The following is a 19,728-nucleotide window of genomic DNA, read 5'->3' on the forward strand; positions in this document are numbered from 1 at the left end:
AAGCAACTTTGGACGCCGCAGACAATGCGGGTAGGATTATAGCAGAGGGGACTGTCATCAAAAGACATGCTTGGTTGAGGCAGTCGGGATTCAGAGCAGAAACACAAGCTGCACTCTTAGACAAACCAGTGGAAAGTGATCTCCTGTTTGGAAAGGCAGTCGAGGACGCTCTAAAAAACGCTAAGGAGGAATTCGACACCCTCAAATCCCTTGGCCAGTTAACTACAAAACCACCTAACCAAAGAGGGAACGGCAATTTTCGTCGCCCCCGCGGCCAAAATTCCAATAGAGGAAATAGCTATTCCCACACCCAGGGTACACAGTGGAACACCAACTCACAACAGTCTACCCAGGGGTATGGTAGGGCTAGTAGAAGAGGACGTGGTAGAGGCAGAGGCAGCCCCAGTAAAGGAGGCGGCACGCCTCCACCAAAGCAGTGACGCTCATTTCAGGGTCCCTTCCCATGCAACCCCAGTAGGGGGACGAATATCCAGCTTCACCCAGGCATGGGAAGGGATAACATCCGACAGATGGGTGCTGTCAATGGTATCCAAGGGGTACTGTATAGAACTACTGCAACGTCCCCGAAACCATCCTCCAAGACAAAAAGTCCACTCTTTAGAACATCAGAAGATCCTCCTCGAGGAGATCTACAATCTGCTCCTAAAGGACGCGATAGAACTCGTCCCAGGACACCAGGTAAACAAGGGTATCTATTCAACTTACTTCCTTGTGCCAAAGAAAGATTTAACAATGCGCCCAGTATTGGACTTACGGCCTGCCAACAAGTATGTCAAGCCCCAAAGATTCCGTATGACCACGCTACAAGAGGTAATCCCACTCCTAAAAAAGGGGGATTACATGGCAACCTTGGATATGAAAGATGCCTATTTTCATATTTCCATGCTCCCGGCGCACAGAAAATACTTGCGCTTCAAGGTGGACAGTCGCCACTACCAATTCAAGGTACTGCCCTTCGGGATAGCTTCAGCACCAAGGGTATTCACCAAGGTACTGGCGGTGGCAGCTGCACACCTACGCAGGGAGGCAATCCCAGTGTACCCTTATCTGGACGACTGGCTCCTAACGGGGGAAACCCCAGGAATCTGCAGGTCAAACATTCAGAGGACTAACGACCTCCTCCACGAATTAGGCTTCTCTATCAACGAGAAAAAGTCAAGTCTGGTGCCAAGCACCTCAAAACAGTTTCTAGGAGCTATCCTAGATACTCAGAAAGAATTGACCTTCCCTTCGGAAGAAAGAATTCGGAATATACTTCTGCAAATTCCGCATTATCAGTCAGGTCAACAGATAACAGTACGCAAAGCTATGCGGTTACTGGGCATGATGGCGTCATGCATTTACCTGGTCCCCCACGCGCGTCTGCGCATGCGTCCCATGCAGGAATGGTTGGCGAAACAGTGGTCTCAGGCAAGTGGTCAGTGGGACGATCTAGTGGTCGTTTCGCCAACACTCGTACAGAGCCTACACTGGTGGACAAGAGAGAATCTCGCAAAGGGGAAACCCTTTTACGATCCCGAAGTACAGGCAGTGGTGACTACAGATGCATGCCTGACTGGGTGGGGAGCTCACCATCTCCACCACACAGCTCAGGGTCTCTGGTCTCACTCAGTAGCCAAGAACCACATCAATCTGCTAGAGCTTCTGGCAGTATTCCGAGCGCTGCAGGCGTTTGAGCCCCATCTACTGAACTTGTCGGTGCAGATCAGGACGGACAGCACGACAGCCATGTTCTATCTGAACAAGCAAGGAGGGACTCGTTCGCCAAATCTGTCCAAGCTTGCCCAGAAAATATGGATATGGGCACCCAGACGGAACATCTTCCTGTCATCGCAACATGTTCCAGGGGAGCTCAATTCCCTAGCGGATGCTCTAAGCAGAGACTCCCTCCCAGAAGAACACGAATGGGTCCTTCACAGAGACGTAGTAGAAGATCTCTTCTCTCAGTGGGGTTTCCCCACTATAGACCTATTCGCCACAAGCGAAAACAAACAATGCCCAGGATTTGCATCCAGGTTCCCCCAAACGGACTCCCAGGGGAATGCCCTGTGGATGAACTGGTCAGGGATGTTTGCGTACGCTTTTCCACCAACTCCTCATCAGGAAGCTGGTGTACAAGATGAACAAAGAATCAATGACGCTCATCCTAGTTGCTCCCATGTGGGCGAGACAACCATGGTTTCCACACCTACGCAGGATGGCGGTGTGCGAGCCCATCAGACTCCCAGCCTGGTACAACCTTCTGTCCCAGCAACAAGGTCAAACAGTGCATCAGGAACCCAACTCTATGAACCTAGCAGCATGGCTCCTGAAGTCATAGAGTTTGGACATCTCAAATTACCACAGAGGTGTATGGACATTCTAAAAGAGTCCAGGAAACCAAATACAAGACACTGTTACTTTGACAAGTGGAAAAGATTCGTTATCTGGTGCCAGAATAAACAAATCAACCCGGTTGATTGCACTCCTTCCAACGTTGTAACATACATGCTCCACCTGCTAGATGCAGGGTTGGTTTTTAACTCTCTGAAAGTACACCTGGCAGCCCTCTCGGCTTACACCACATCCCATAACAGGGTCTCGTGGTGGAAAGTACCAGTGGTTAAAGCCTTCATGGAAGGAGTAAAGAGACTTCACCCTCCTATTTCGAACCCACCGCCAGGATGGGACCTCAACGTGGTGCTAGCTAAGCTCATGGGCCCCCCCTTCGAACCCATGCATAAAAGTAGTCTCAAACACCTGACTTATAAAACGGCCTTCTTAGTAGCCATTACCTCCATAAGAAGGGTCAGTGAAATTCAGGCTCTGTCAGCGCAAGATCCTTTCTTTACTATCCACAAGGACAAACTGGTTTTATGCACACACCCTAGGTTCTCACCAAAATTCATATCCAAGTTCCATGTAAACCAGTCCATCGAGCTTCCGGCTTTCTTCCAAAACCCACAAAGTTCGGCTGAGGTGAAACTACACACCCTAGATGTGCGTAGGGCGGTCTTATACTATATAAATAAAGCCAGACCGCTAAGGAAAACAGATCAACTGTTTGTCTCCGTAGCTACAGGCAGAGAGGGGGATCGCGTCTCTAAGGGCGCTATCTCTAAGTGGATTATCAACTGTATACAGCTGTGTTACTCTCTTTCTGGAAAGACTCTGCCTTTTACGCCAAGGGCCCACTCTACTAGAGGCATTGGGGCCACTCTGGCTTTCATTGCAAATGTTCCCCTCGACACCATTTGCAAAGCAGCTACTTGGAGCTCTATTCACACTTTTACTCAGCATTACTGCATTGACACTCATTCCAAGACAGATACACAAGTGGGACAAGCGGTTCTAAGACACCTGTTTGCTCATGACCCTTCTCACATCCCACCTCCTTCTTCTGGTACTGCTCGCTAATCTATGCACAGCATGTGATCTAAGCAGATTCCACAAGCCTCAGAAGGGATACATTACTCACCGTAATCGTATTTCTGATGCTTGTATCTGCTTAGATTCACATGCGACCCACCCTTCCTCCCCTCCGAGAGAAGGCGCATGGTTGCTTGTAGTCCTACCTTTCTGTCTATCTGCTTGGACTATCTGTACTCACGCTACTCCTCATGCTACCTCATGTCAGGAAAAACACAATCTGGGGATCCTAGACGCGTGAGGGATCATGGGTACAGTGGACGTCACACTAGGGATAGTATTACTGGCACGCCCTGTGTCGACGCCCATTTTCGACTTTCGAAAAACAAACTGTAATACTCCGCAGCTTCCACTAGATGTCGGCCTATGCACAGCATGTGAATCTAAGCAGATACAAGCATCAGAAATACGATTACGGTGAGTAATGTATCCTATATATATATATATATCTCCTCTTTCTATGATTGCCAATTGTCTCTCAATGTGAGAGACGATAGCCAATCCTAGAAAGTAGGACAGTGGGAAAAGCAGCAGTAGCCAGTAAGCTGATGGCTTACTGGCTGCTGCAAGCAGCACAAGAAAAATACCCTGCACCGAGGCCGAGAAGAAGACGACCAGAAGAAAGACGGACATCGAGGCGGTATCAGGTAAGTCTTGTGTTCGTATATTTATAAAAATGTATAAGTGTGTTGTGACTGTGAGTCCAGCTCTACTGACAAAGCGTACTCTCTGTGTCTGTGCCATTCTATGTGCTGTGGCGCCCTGCTGGAGGTTGGGGGTATGTGGGGCGGGAGGTGAGGGGTATGGGGGGTGCAGGGGGTGCGGGGCGAGGGGGGGGTACAGCATAAAAAACCAGTATCACCTTTCTATTGTTACAAAAGAAACGCCAACGCTGTAACGCTTCCACATTTCACGGGGAGGAATAACGCTGCACCGTGCAGCACATGTTGCGTGTCTCTTGTATGTATGTATTCAAGCCCTTGCTGGTTGGGTTGTTTTGCTAAAAAGAAAATGTGCAAACGCTGTAACGCTTCATTTAAATGTTTCAGGCCACCAGTAGGTGACTAGAACAGAACTACCTGGTTATACGATGGCACAGCTGGCCCATGGTGAGTGCCTACTCATACAATGGCAATGCCAACTGCTGGCTTTTGCCCTTCTCATTTTGACAGGAGTTAATTGCAATAACACATATTGCTTGTCGGGTGGCTAAAGACATACTTGGTTAATACATTTGTATTACAACAGAAGCTGACTTTCAGCTCCAGAGTCATTACCTTTCAGAAGGTTACTTTGAAAAGGCGGTGGCAAACCCATAAAAGCCTGTTTGGTGTTGCTGAGCGATGTCTTTATCTCAAGACAGCATGAGTGTGTTTTTGGACACAGAGGTGAGTAGTGGGTGGCAATGGAGTAGTGGGTGGCCATGGCCAGTGGGATTAGCCTCACTCCCTCCTTAAACCCGATTTACCCTCCTCTCTGCACTCTTATGCTATACATTTGGCTTCATAGGCGGTCCTAAGAAGCCACCTAATAGCCAAAACTAAAGTGTGTTGAAAATACTCTAATGTATCTGCAATTTGGAAAAACAACTTGAATAAAATGTTAACGCCCTGAAATCTAACCAAAATAGGGAAATTCCAACTCCAAATCCTGTAAAATAGCTGATCGTGGCAACTGCAGAGATCTTGGTACACCAAAGCAAACATTTGGGGACCCACATTACAAACACTAGCCCATCATCCCCCAAAACTGAAAAATATACTCCATCAGTAGCTCATATAAAAAGACGAAAAGGCCACCTCTTGGAAAGGTGAAGGCATGTTTTTAGAAAAAAGTTTCTTCTTTTAGGAGCACTCTGTGATTAGTCAAACCCTCCAGGATATTGCGGCATGAAATGGAAAATTTTGCGGCACAAAAAAGAAAAAATTGCGGCACACAACTGCATTTTTTGCGGCATTATTTATTGTCGAAAAATACATCATTTAACATCTTTTTTATCCAAAAACAGAGAACTTGATCAGTACATAGTGTTGCACATTGAAACAGGAATGTTTGAGGTGATGTGGAGAAATTTTAACAAACCTTTGAGCTAACTTTATCGAGCAATAGCATCAAACTGTGAGCCTGAAATGCCTGTCATTGTTTTTTCAAAGCAGTCTTCTGAGTTAATGCCTTCTGGCACTTGATTTATAAGCACTATAATGGCACTGATTGCATAGCTTTCTGAGCAAACCCGTCCATTCCTGAGGTACATCAGTTTCAGTACTTGGTCTCAATCCCATCTCCCCTAATCACATCAGTCCTGACTTGCAGCTCCTCTTTTATTCTGTGGGTTCCTAAATATAGCTCTACCAGTCGACCTCAGTCCTGACTTTCAGCACTCTACGCAACTCCTGCTTTGGTACCTTCATAATGCTGCCCAGCTATAACCCCTGCATTTTCAGTACTGGGATGTAGACACATACAGGCACACACGCACACAGCTCTGCTGATCTACCTAAATTCTAAAATGCGCCCCTTCTGCTATCCCCCTACTGAGATCCTCTCACACAGGTGCGTCCAGGCACACCTGTCCCTAGTTAAGGTAACCCTTATGGTCCATTTCTGGAAGCCCATCACTGCCTCGCTACCACTCTTTAGTCATGGCATGTGAACCCAATGTGTACGGGCAGTCCTCCGGGGTTAGGTCCACACATTTCAAAACAATGACATTGAAGTGGAGCTAAACACCCTCAAAGCCTAAATTGGCAGATAAGTACCAAAATCGAAAATTTTAAAAGACTGGGGAGTGAAGCGTTGGGTATAGATAGTGGGTGAGTGCAGTGAAGAAATAGGAAATCCAAAGATGGCATGGGGGTGGTAGGATCCCTATAAAAGTAAATGGAAGGTGTATCTTAATTAAAGATGACAACGTCGATACAATAATCTCAAAAAGACTCAGTCTCCCATCCAAATGAGCCATGAGAATCCTCCCTTCAGCAGAGGACAGGAGCATCCTCTGCAGGCCATCTGGCTTGCCTCCAAGGCTGAAGGAACTTCCCTCGCCAGCATTTGTCCCCCAGATCTATACTCCCAGTCCGTTGCTGTGCACTGCTAGAATTGTTTTGCATAAATCAGGGCATTTATGTAATTCCTTTAGCTCTTAGTCTTCACTGTGGGTCACCTGCGTCTGAAAATCACCTCCTTCCCAGTTCCTATTCCAGCTTTCTATCAGATTCACTGCCTGCTCCTCTGGAAGCACTCTCGAAACTAGTGTTCTGTGAGTTGCTCCCAAAGCCTTAATCCTCCACAGCAACACTGTGTTATTTGGGGAAGGAGTCCCTCAAGATGCTTCTTAAGCTCAAGGGATCCAGTAAGCGCTCGCCAGTAATCCTGCCAGGTTTCCTGGCACCTTAAATCCTTTAAGTCATTTAGTGCGGTGGACAGGCCACATCACTGGTGAGGGTCACAGCACAGCTGTGGCAGCATTGCGCTTTACAGGAGCTTGCTGCCATGTGAAGAGGATATGGGATACTGCTGTTGCCGAAGCTTGGTCTCGGCAAGCTTGGTGTCAGTGCAGACCCTCCCTAGAATACCTCTGTTACACTTAATCAGGTCCAGTACCTCTGCCAAACACAAAACGTGGGTTCCTTCCCCAAGATAGTTTCTATGAGTGTCCTTCACTGAAGTCCTGCTAAAAACAAGCATTTGCAAATCCAACAGTATTGACTTGATTTTAACATAACTGTGTATAGGAATTGCCAGCTGCTGCTATGGTAATTAATTGCAAGGCCTTTGTCATTTGTGTCCCATTCTGTCTGGCCACACTCTTTAGGACAGCCAGGCTGAGTCACCACAGCCTAACATTTTGGGGTGTGGAGGGGGAGAGGGCTACAGCTCGATCAGCTCCATGGAGGGGCTTGAATTCAAAGGTGTCAACCCTGGTTCACACCTTTGAACTGAAGCCCCTCGGTTTATTTGCTTTTTGCTCAGTGGAGTTGTTAACCTTTGAGCTGCTGCAATTGGCAACCCCTCTGTGGATGCTATAAATCATTAAATGAGCGTGAAAAAGATACATAACGCTAATGTGTCTTTTTTGCGCTCATTTAATGATTTATAGCGGCCATAGCGGGAAAAGGCACATTTTGCGTTTTTTTTTGCAAATCGCAAAATCGCCATAAGCTGGGTGGTCTGATTAGTGAGGTGTTGATGTCCAGAATTGGCTCCTTTTTTAGTTTTGGCTATTAGTAAGCCGAAACTATTGCATTGAAGAAATGGCATATGAGGAGTTACACAGCTTGAAGTGGTTTGGTTATTTGCCCACCCATCCACTGCCCATGGCCTTGGTAATCCATATGGCCATTCCACCCACTCTCTGCCGCTCCCTGACCAGAGCACATCCTCCTGGGATCTCTTTGAGCTAACTTTATCAAGCCTTGCCATCAAACTTGGAGCAAGAATTGCCTTCCAGGGTTTTTTCAAAGCAGTCTTCAGAGAGTCAATGACTTGGAGCTGTAAACGCGCAAATAGTGTGATAGAAATATCTTAACCAGGTCTGCCTTCAGCCACTCAATTAGCACCATTTGTAGCCGCTTTTTAATAGGCTATGGTGGGTACCAGGTGTCATTGCTGGACGATCATGCCAATAGCCCTGGTTATTGTTATAAGCCCGGTGCTGTGCCCTGAGATGTAAATAGTGTTCATTAAAAAAAACAGGCACGCGCGGCCTGAGTGATGGGTGGCAGTAGAGCCGGTCATAGAAATGCAAGATGGGCTCCAGGTGGAGCCCATTTCTGTTTTTATGATGCGGAGGCAGAGAGGAAGGTGGTGCTCAGCCAGTAGCCAAAGGGGGGGGGTCTTCCGGCAAAGGTAAGTGAGGGTATGGGTATTGAGGAGCAAGTGGGTGTGGGATAGGGCAGATGGCAGGAGGTGGGTGAAAGGCCCCAGATTCTCTTGTACTCTGGGAGTAAGGTGTTTGTTTTATGCTGGAACGCAGGCTTGTATTGTGAGATTCAGTTGTGTTGCTGCAATCCTGACTGGGTGCTGCCTTCTCCCCAGTTGCCAATAGCAATTAAGGCAGCATTTTAGGGGGTATGTATGCTGCTTTCAACTGTTCAGGAGCACCATTGACCTGCTGCGCGCCACTGCTTACTTTGTTTGCCTCAGCCTTCAATTCTAATCCCAAGCCACTTGGACGATCCTAGCAGGATCCTTGCAATGCTTTTATTTTTTATTTTTATGGTGCCCCGCAACCCCTCTGTTGTCCCGCGATGTTCTCCCATGTCCCCCCCACCCCCTCTGTTGTCCTGCGATGTTCTGCCATGCCCCCCCACTCCCTCCGTTGTCCCGTGATGTTCTCCCATGTCCCCCCCCCCCACCCCGTCCGTTGCGGCGCATCACAGTATTGGCCAAATTTTCCCATAGGAAAAGGGTTAGGCTTGCTGAAAATGTGTAATGTGGCCAATTTAAAAATTATTTCTGGGGCCTCTTTTGGCTGTGCAAATGCTCAAATGGGGTTGAAAAAGGGCAGCTGAATGTGTGCATCCGTGATGCGCGCATTCACATACTCTTTACTGTCTTGCGAAGCAGTTTTTCTCATGTGCTGGACAATGTATTTAAAAAAAAAAAACTATTCGGCTTCGGCCGAATAGTTTTGCTAACTATTCGGTATTCGGCCAAATAGTAATTTCACTATTCGGTACACCCCTACTTAATACCATAAAAAAATATATCCAGGACCACAGGAACCCCACGGACTACTGACTCCCTTGTCATTGTATGGATTATTACTATTGCTCGAGCTACACACATCCCTTGAGTGGAACACACTACCCTTTTGGTCTGTGAATTCTATAGGTATATTTAGTTTACTGAGCAGATCCCTACCCAACAAGTTCACTGGGGAACTCTCTGAATATAACAAGGGTGCTTATACTACCTCCCCTCCCACTTTTATATCCAGCTCCTCAGTGTATGGAACCAGAGGAAAAAACCCCAGAGAATATGGCATTTATAACGCGCCTATACACAAGTGTTTCAAGGCGCAACGAGGCAAGGGAGGGGAAACCGAGGGAAGACAGACAGCGATCTTACTAGGCCAGGTGACTTTGAGATCGCGCAAGTGCGGTGGAATGAGGGAAAAGTGCATGGGATGAACAGTGAATTAATGAGGATAATAAATAGAATAAGAAGTGCAGCCAGCTGGTGGCAAGGGTAAGTGCAGACATCAGGTGTCAAGTGCTAGTTAGGGGCTGTAGGGATACAGAAACAGTCCCAGACTGCAAGAGTTGCCATGGGGGCATGGCAGGTGAGCAACTGGCAGGGGGGGGAGAGGGGGGAGAGACACCTGGGCCCCAGATCAGAGGGTAACCAGGTAAACCAGTGCAATTTCAGATTCATCCAGGGGATCAACAAGGGAGAGGGGGAGATAAAGTGGAAGCAAAGAGGAAGGTCTTGAGGTGCTTCCGGAACCAGAGATGGTTCTCCTCAAGTTTCAAAGAGGCAGGGAGGCTGTTCCAGAGGGAGGCCCCAGCAGAGGAAAGATTTACCACCAGCTTGTTGCTTGGAGAAGCGACTGACCCTGAGGGAGTTGGAGGCGGGTGAGCGAAGTGCTTGAGAAAGAAGATATTTAGGGAGAGAGAGTTGAAGGTATTGCGGTCCCAGGCCCCAGAAGGCCTTGTGGACAATGCTGAGGGTTTTGAACTTAATCTTCGCTGCCACTGCAGAGATTTCAGTCCTGGAGAGATGCGGTCCCTGGGCTTGAGGCCAAGGACAAGTCTTGCAGTCCTGTGGAGAGTAGAGGCAGGCAGATTTAGAACAAGGCTGTTGCAGTAGTCCAGCCTAGAGAGAACCAGGGCTCTGGAGACAGTGAGCTTCTGGCGGAAGGAGAGGAAAGGAAGAATACCTCTGAGGAGATGCAGCTGGTAGTGTGACTTCTTGGAGACATCAGAGATGTGAGGAGAGAAGGAAAGTGTGGAGTCGAAGATGACCCCAAGATTTTTGGCCTCACAGATGGGAGCAGGAAGAGTGCCAAGAGCTGCTGGCCAGAGAGACAGGGAAGGAGGAGCAGGAGTGCTGATGAGGAGAATCTTGGTCTTGCTGGCATTGAGGCAGAGATCATTGGCGGCACAGCACTCCCGATGACGGACAGTCCGAGATGAGAGAAGAGGTGGCTGAGGGGAGCCTGAAAATGAGCCCAGTGTCATCCGCATAGCACTGGAAGGTGGGGCAGAGAGTGGCTATGCGGCGGGCAAGAAGTGCCAGGTATTGGTTGAACAGCCAGGGAGAGAGGTTAGACCCCTGGGGAACACCACAGGTACAGGTAGAGGTAGAGGTAGAGGGAGTGATGGAGGAGAGGAAGGACCTGAGTTGAACATGGGAGGGTCGATCGGAGAGGAAGGAGGTCGGCCAGGCCAGGGCCTGATCGGTGATACCAAGGTTATCACGGAGACGCATGAGCAGGATGGCATGGTTGACCATGTCGAAGGCAGAAGAGAGATCAAGTAAGATAAGGGCACAGGGTGTGTTGGAATCAAGGTTGGAGAGCAGGTCTTCACGGATGTTCAGGAGAGCAGTTTCCGTGCTTCTGGCAGCTCTGAAACCAGACTGATGGTCATGGAGACAGCCAGCAAATTCCGAGTGAAAATTAAGCAGGGAGATGGCTAGCCTTTCCAGTAGTTTGCGCAGGAAAGGAGTGATGGAGATGGGATGATAGCCGGGCAGGAGGGCTTGGCAGAGGGTTTCCTAAGAAGTGGGTGCACAAGGGAGTGCTTCAGGGGGGAGTGGAAGACTCCGATGGCGAAGGAATGTTTGCAGAAATCAGTCAGAGCAGGAGCCTGGGTATCAATGTGGTCCTTGATAGTTTTGGAGGAACAGGGTTGAACCTCTTTTGATGAGACTTTCGTAGATCGGACTGGTCTAGAAACCTTCAGGGGAGAACAGGGGAACGGCAGAGAAGCATGGAGGAGAGGTGGCCGAAGAAGGGCCAGAGGAAAAACGGAGTGGACAGGAGAAGGCGGATTGGCCAGCTCTTTGCAGATTTTAAAGAGTTCGGCTGAGTTGTTAGATGGCTCAGAGACATGGGCTTGGATGTGGGCTCTCTTCTTGGTGGGGACAGAGAGCTGGTATTGCCTTTGGAGCAGGCGGCAAGCCAGTTTGTCAGAGGATGTACCGGAAGCATGCCATTTTCTCTCAGCCACCCTGCACTTGCTTTTAAGGTTGACTAGGTCGGAGTCGTACCAAGGGTTGCACTTGGCTTTGGGCTTCAAGCGAATTCTAATGACGGGCAAGCACTTCAAGAGTATTAGATATAACAGAGTGGAGCATGGAAAGGGCTGTGTCACGGTGTGAGTCAGCCAAGGGGAGAATAGGGGGGGAGAAAGTGGCGGCAAAAGCCTCAACGGACACACGCCTCATGGGTCGGATAACTAAGAAGGTAGGTAGCAGTGCTGGAGTTGGCTTGGCCTGGGGGGGTAGAGAGGGTGAGCTGGGAAGAAAGGAGAAAGTGATCACTCCAGGAGAGAGGAGTGGTCAGAGGGGATGATAGTGGAAGGTCTGAAGAGATCAGAACATCCAGTGTGTGTCCTGCAGAGTGAGTCGGGCCAGAGGGGAGAATAGAGAGTGAGAGTGAGAGGGAGTCGCAAAGGTCACGAAAGAGTACAGTGGAAGGACAGGAAGTATCCAGATGGATATTGAAGTCTCCAAGAAGGAGTTGTCGAGTGGTTGAGACCAGGAGGGAAGATGAGAAGGCTGCCCACTCAGAGAGGAAGGTGGAGGTCTGACCAGGTGGCCGATAGATGGTAGCCACAGTAAGGGAATAGCCAGGAGAGAGAGAGAGCCTACAGATGAGGCATTCAAAAGAAGAGTAGGCCTGCGCAGGAATCCACTTGGGGAAGATCAGGGCTACACCCCCTCCAGAACGGTTGGACCTGGGCACGGAGAGGATCTTGTAGCCATCAGGGAGGAGAGTGGCAAAGCTCGTGACAGAGCTGGCCGTTAACCAAGTCTCAGTGATGACAAGGACATCGAGATCATATTCCTCCAGGAGACGGCAGATGTTGGGAGTGTTTGACGGCAGGGCGAGGGTTGAGCGTGGCAATATGGAGAAGGTTGCCCTCCTTGAAAGACTTCCAGGGAGGGGTACAAATTAGAGGTACGCCGTGCAGAGGTGTAGAAGCTGCCCTGGGCGGGGCAGAAGAGGAAGGAGGAGAGGGCAAGGTAGCCAATGAGGAGACACCAGGGGGAGGCGAGGAAGCTGTGGAGGGGAGAGGGGGACAGCAGGAGAAGAAAACAAATTGATGAGGTGCGGGAAGCGTCTATCAAAGAGAAGCCTAGCCTGAGGGCCTTGGACCAAGACGGTGCCATTCAAGTAAACATTAATGATGACCTTAGAGGAGTGGAGGGAGGGCAGGAGGGCCTCCCACCGGGTGCCACCATTGATGGGAGAAGAAGAAGAAAAGGGAGAGAGCACAGAGACCATATGAAGAGTCCATAGGTCTGGCGAGGGAACGACAAAGAGGATGCCGGTGAAGGTTTGCCTGGAGAAGGCACTGGTATAGGTGTCAGCGATGGGGAGGCCTGGGTTGGAGACCCGGATGTCCTTTTTAAACTTCTTCCTACCATATTTCGTGAGGAGAGCAGGATTGTCGATAGAGTAGCAGTTAGAAAAGATAGGAGAGACAGAACGCACTGCGTGTAGAGAGTTTTACCTGATAATGGAAATTTCCCCTGCGTGATGCAAGATTTAGTTGCACCTGAATCTACCATAAATATAAATTACCTGTTTCCTATTTCCTCCTCTACCAAGGGCTCCTCTTCAGGGTGTGCGGTTGTCAATAAGATTGGACATGCGAGTGCTCTCTGGGCTGTCCTAATCAGACTATGTATTTGTCCCGGGGTATGAAAAAGGGCCGCCCCACCATTGTAACTCCTTAGAATGGGGGGCATGTTCCCTGTTCCCCCTGCCATCCTGTTAAACTGTTCCCTCGCCCTGCTGTAGTAGTTGCCCATGTTGCCCCTGCCTGTCGGCCCCATAAGGGAACTGATTTTGACCCCCTCGCCAAAATTGCTGTTGTCCCATTCCTTGAGACCCTTGGAATCCCTGCCCTGGAGGGGAGAGCCCCTAATTAAATCCCATCCCGGGCCTGTACCTTGCAAAATGCCCCCATCTCCTGCAATACCAGCACTGTGATGTTCCCTATCCTCCCAAAGCCTCCTGCTCTTGCTCCTCAAAATACTACTCTTCCCCTTGGTGCTCCTTCATACTGCCACTGTGGGTTGGGGTACTGTCCCCCCCCCTGTCCATTGTCCCTGTCCTCCTTCACCACATGGTGCCGCAATTGTGGCATTCCCAATTTGTTGAGTGTCTCCTGTCTTTTCCCCCTGAGCCGGTGCCGTCACTGGTGCTTGGACGACAACCTTATTTAGTTTCTTTTCCACTAGTTTTGCCTCACCCGTTTGCCTCTTCTGAGCTGTCTCCGTCCCGCTCATTGATTCTCTTACAATGGTGGACTATTATACTTTGTATCTCTGCCCACCCTTTGGTTTCAGTTCCCACAATTTTATCTAGTGCCTTCTGGACCTCTTTTTGGTAATCCCCTCTTTATGATTAAATAGAAAAATGGTACTGTCTCAACTCTACACTTTTCCTGTAACTTAAGAATAAACCTAACTGTGTCCTCCATCACCCATTGGGCACTCCATTGAATAATGTAAGTCAGGGGTATCTCTGTACATCCTTCGTAGGGCATCCCAGACCCTTGGTCTTACCTCATTAAAGGCTGCTCCATCATGTTCATTATCTACAAGACTTATCCTGTGTACCCGACCCTTGCCCATATGTCCTCAGCCTGGTCCCCAAATATGGCGACCAGTAAACTCTTAAAATCTCCTAATGCTAAGGCTACCCCTCCTGTTTGTTTTTCAAATTCATAGATCCATTTACTAGCTCCGGCTATAAGCTGGGGAGAGCTTTAATCAAATTATTTTTGTCCATTTGAGGCCTTGGCACATACTGGGTCATCCCTACTCTATGTATAAGAGGCATCCGCATATCTATATCTTTCTACCCCTTTTTTCTTCTGATTTTGTACTACCACGATTAAATCTGGTCTTTCTTGGTCTGTCCCACCTCACTGCCTCTTGTGGCAGGGACAGGTTTCTCACCACCTCCTCTCCTTGATCATCTTCTTGCCCTTTTCTGCATTATTTCTACCACCTTGATGGTGCCGAGCCTGGTCCTAAAAATGCAGAAGTACAGGAAATTCTCTAGCAGGCAGACCTGATTCTTATGCAAATTCAAAACCAAATGAGCAGAATTGTTTAGGAATCTGGTATCCTTTAATGTTTTTGGTCTGCTCTGGTGACGGTCAATGGACCCTATGGAGCTTTAATTGATCGGTTTAAGTTGCTTAGGTTCTTTTGTCCGGAAGGGTTGCTTGGTTGGTTGTTTGTCTTTGAGAACCGCATTCTTCGGTAGACACTCGGGAAGCTGAACTGCATTTTTCAAGTTTCTCCCCTGGGGACTATTCTTGGAGAGGTTGGGTCTTTGCAGTTAGGGAAGCTGTGGATGGTGTTTTCTGGAGCTCTCTACCCACAGACGGGAGAAGTATTGCAGATATCGTCTAAATGACGCCTTCTATGTGACAGGACCACAGTAAAGTTCTCCAGGGTATCCCCCATGTCTCGTCTGCAGGCCTACATCCTGGAACTTGAAGGTTCCGCAGGGCCACCACCTGCCTACTTCCATCGCCAAGCATGGGACTTGGTCACGTTCAATATGAAGAAATGGTCATAAATACTGGACTTTAGTGTGTTTTTTTGGCTCTCACTTGGGCCACTGGAGTACCCTAACAATTACTGACTTTAGAAGGTACTAGTGATTTATGAGGAAATTGATGGAACCTCCTCTTTCGTTGTCTTGGCCAGACCCTACACTTAAACAGGTAGCAATGATGGCTTGAGTGCAGCGTAAGACCATGCAAAAATTATGCTTTAAAAAATTTCGTATTTATCATTTTTTTTGTGACCGCATGAATCCATGGTCACCAAAACCACTCTGTGGCCTGCAATTCCTCACAATAGCGTATGAGCAATGCCAAATACAAAAAAAAGTAATCTCATTCTTAGCGTATGCTTGAGGTATGGGGCCCTGCCACAAAGCGATTGTATAAAGCGCACAAGGTGTGGGTGGGAGTTTAGGAGCCCTTTACTGCTCAATTACACTTTTTCAGCCTGCTCTCCCAAGCCGCCTCCTAGCCTTAGCCATCCTAAGGCACCACCACATGGAGGGTGAAAAAAAAAAAATATTGGCATTTGGTTTCAACCAAGTAGACTTTAGCCCGATGGTGTATTGCTAGGCTTGGTGGTTTCCTTTTTACTGTTCATCTCCTTTGCTTGTTCCCCCACCTTCCAGTAGTCCAGGATGAGCTTGTAGTTATATTCAAAGTTCATGAAATAGAAAGGTGATTCTATGATGGAGCAAGACCAGTTACTTGCAATTCAATTTGTCTGTTATATTCATAAACTGTTCCCTCCGACCATGCAAGAAGACCCTGTATTGTAAGACGCTGGAAAAACAATCCTGGATCATTCCTATGCACTGCATATACAAGAACTTTGCTTCCTCTGCAAATGTGATGAACTATGTAGGGGTTACTGAATCCTTGTAACGTAAGGTGTCAGTGTTCCTCAGTTTCCTTTTTACATGGCAGCATGCTTGCCTTTTTTTCTTTTCTAAGATGGGGTTAGGCATTGAGTTAATGCAGCACTGATGTGCTTTTATGAGGTTGATTGGTTTTAATGCAGCAACAATAAATGAGCCAGGCAGGCTATACACAGAGAAAAAATTGTCCATGTTGCAAGCTCCTTTGCTGAAGCAAATTATTTGATGCCAATGCTCCACATGCACACAGCATATCGTTTTGCACCTTCCAGTTTAGAATGGTGAATGAATATGAATATAACCATGATGGAGAACTGGATTTTTAAGTAAATATTCCATGCTCGCTGTACTATCTATGGTAGTGTCCCAACTTGTGCAGTGGTAAGACCCATCGTTCAACAGCTGAACTGCGCCTTGGCCATTGTATTTAACTCATTGTTCAGAGCTTTTATTCTCGAAGTGGTATGAAACTGCTCCGAAAATATCAATTTCCTTGAGTTGTCTGCACAATATGCTGGAATTGTGGGTTACAATATTGGGCATCGCTTGTGTTAAGGAAGTGGGAGTGCTGCATGCTGTCTGTTTCATATTTCTTTGAGTTCTGGCATTCTGTATCTGAGGTGGTTTTTGTAAAGGAGATGTGCTGAATGTGCTATTGTGGTGGGTCTGGAAAAGTGGTTGTTTAACAGTGCTTTCTGTTGTTCCATTGCAGCCTCTGATTTCAGTAATTTGAATGGTAGCTGTCTTCCCAAGCTCTCAGTGCTACCCAAAGTTTCTGGACTGGAACGAAGCCGTGAAAAGAATCAAGAGCTGGAAAAGGACCCTCTTCTAGTGCCTTTCCTTTTAAAGGATACTCCGTCTCCGGCAGCCATGCCAAGCCCATTCTCTGCTCCAGCTTGTCCCTCATCCAGGGCTCCTACGCCGGCTCAGAGCCAATGTCAGACTCAACTGCAGACTGTGGCACGGACAACCCCTCAGCCGAAAGTGCATACCAATCAGAACCTGCCTCAGCCTCCGATGCATATGAAGGTGCCTCCATTTAATTCTCAGCCTCTAAGCACCTACACCAGTGGCTTGGACCTCAGCACGCTTGGGTGAGATCTACATTCTATACAGAACCTCTGTCGTCTGATGCCATAGCAATGTTTGTGAATCTCACTATTTTTCATGTAACACGTGTGTATCCCTTAACCATATATTTGCATCGCATAAACGCTGCAAGCACGAGTGCCCCTCCCTCGTACACAAAGCCCTCGATGCTACAGGCACAATGCACTGAAAAAACATTGGGCACACACAGCTCGGTGTACTTTCGTTCTGTGTCCTCAACACGAAGCATTGCAATGCCTTTTCCAGATTTTCCTAACTGATCAAACCCATCCATTAGTTTACTAATTCACAAGCGCACCTGGGGGCCATGCAAATGACAGCAGTGCACGGTGCAGATCTCATTAGCCCGAGAGAGAAAACTGATGTTATGTCTCTTCCATTGTATAGTGTACTGAACATTTTGGTGATCTTTGGGTGCAAAATGTTTTTGTATTAACAAACGAAAGAAGGATGTGGTTGTGCTTGTTGGAATTTCTGGATATGAGGTATTTGATGCTGTTGTGACTCCTTAAATATAAGGCATGAAGCTTTTATTCTGTGCCGTATTACCAGCTTAGTGGTAGCAAAGTGCATGGATTTTCTAGACAGTAGGCATATTGTATCCCCATCAGGTATGATCAGACCATAGTCTAAGGATAAAGTAGTGGTGCGAAAAAAATGGGACGGAAAAGTGGGTCGCCTTTTTGAAAGACAGGAGGGGTGATGTAGCCTCAAAGGGGTAGATTTGTGATAGTGTGGGTATGTATGGGTCTGCTTGAGGACTGGATTTCGGCACTTGAAGGTGGTGTTGGTTGTGTAAACAATTGGTAGTTTTCTTGTAAAAAGTTACATACCAAAGTGATTGGATGAGTGATGGGCCCAAAGTGTGCTCAAGCCGCCAAGTAAAGAGGTGGCTTTCATCTTATTCGGTTCATCCTTGTACCAGGTCTCATCCATGCCAGGACTGGGCATAAGCAAGACCACCCAGGGTGGGCTTTAAGACTCATGAATGAGACCTTTCCATCCCATGTATGTCTTTTTTCTTTTGGAACTTGTTAATGTTTAGAATTGCTTTTTAAGCATATAGCCCACCATCTAGCATTGGCCATGGAATATTAGAACTGGTTAACTGAGTTGGGTGTTTACCGGGATGCTTGTGTTATATTATCACTGTTGGGTGGTTTTTCTGAACCACTAATAAAGTACGTTTCTTGGAAGCCAACCTTAGTTGACCTCCATCTGGTTCATGCAGGCCCAAACCTCTTAGTAACTAGTACCAGTGAAGGCAAGCGTCCCCAAACAGCACGATCCTCCCCGCAATGAGAGACAATGAAGGACTCTCCCAAAATGGGAATTAAGGCCAAGACAGAGTGCGGGTGAGCGTAAATGGGAGTTTATCAATCAGAATTGGGCATGCAAAGAACTCTGCAAACTCTGAGAGCGCTCTGTCTGACAATAGCAAAGACAGGCGTATATATTTACAAAAAACGTCATCAAAACCTACATACTATAGGGGGCACAAGTTCATTGGGATTGGGTGGCGATGACTAACTATAGGTGCTGCTGCGGCATGGTTGGTCTTGGCTGAAGGACGTCACTGGTCACCCTCGTGGGTTGGGCTGGGCCTGGCAGGTCGGCTTGAGTTCATCCGGGCGGTGTTGGTGTGCCAATGCGGCCTGTGGCAGAGATGAATGCCTTTCCTGACTTACTTGCCCTCGGCCATGCACACCGCAGTCATTCAGTCATTTACAGTGTTATTCTCTTTAGTAAATCTTCCAATAGGTTATTTTATAGGTTAATGCAACACAGGAGGAATGCACCTTGTGAGGGGTCTGGAGGTAATATATCGAGGCCTGGTTACCCGTGTCCTGTTGACCGGGGCCATAGGTCGAGGGGCTAAGCTTCGGGGCCTGGGACGGGCGGTGCAGGTCTTTCTGCCTTGTTAGAAGTTGTTATGGATGTTCCGCTGCGTGTTGTCAAAGTGTTGAGTGTCCTGATTGCACAGGGCCATAAGTCTAAGATGGTCCAGTGGGTTGTGGGGTTTACGAGGGGGCGCGTACGTTCAGGCAGAGGTTTACTGCTGTGCTGTAAATAATGCAGGTGGCGGGTGGTGGCCTTGGGTGCTACAGAGGGGGTTACAAATCTTTGAAGCGGCTCCAGTCTGGTTGGGGGAGGTAAAGCAGCGCGGCGCGGTCTCTGCTCTCATGCCTTTGGCAGCCCTCACAGGGTGGGAGGGGGAATGGCCTTGCAAGTATTTCACAAAGGTATCTCCCTCGTGTGTTGCTGAGTTAGGTATAAACATCAAACATTTGAACATTCTATAATACTTATTCAAATCCTTTTAGAACATGCATTTCAACTTTGCTGGATGTGTCTCGATTATACCCAGTCCGAGCACCATATTTGTATATTATGTTCTAGCAGCTACAGTGTTTCAGTCACATGCATATACATTCGCGGTAAATGAGGTAGTGGTTAGATCAGTGGAGTACATAGAGAACGACCCGCCACCGTTCGTGACGGTGGTGGCATATGAGAGGCTCAGACATTCACACATGATACGTGCACTC

The 19,728-nt window shown here is 48.0% G+C and overlaps 1 protein-coding gene across 2 annotated transcripts in view; it reads left to right on the top strand.

Moving 5' to 3' along the window:
- FBRS (fibrosin) overlaps positions 1–19,728 on the top strand; it is a 710,625-nt gene that overhangs the window by 288,740 nt on the left and 402,157 nt on the right. For both annotated transcript variants that reach the window (XM_069651625.1, XM_069651626.1), the window contains exon 7: positions 16,782–17,163. In XM_069651625.1, the coding sequence (XP_069507726.1) occupies positions 16,782–17,163 (382 nt within the window). The remainder of the gene's footprint in view (positions 1–16,781; positions 17,164–19,728) is intronic.

The sequence above is a fragment of the Ambystoma mexicanum genome, chromosome 3p (genome assembly GCF_040938575.1).
Source record: "Ambystoma mexicanum isolate Mex_15411 chromosome 3p, UKY_AmexF1_1, whole genome shotgun sequence".
Taxonomy (NCBI): Eukaryota; Metazoa; Chordata; class Amphibia; order Caudata; family Ambystomatidae; genus Ambystoma; species Ambystoma mexicanum.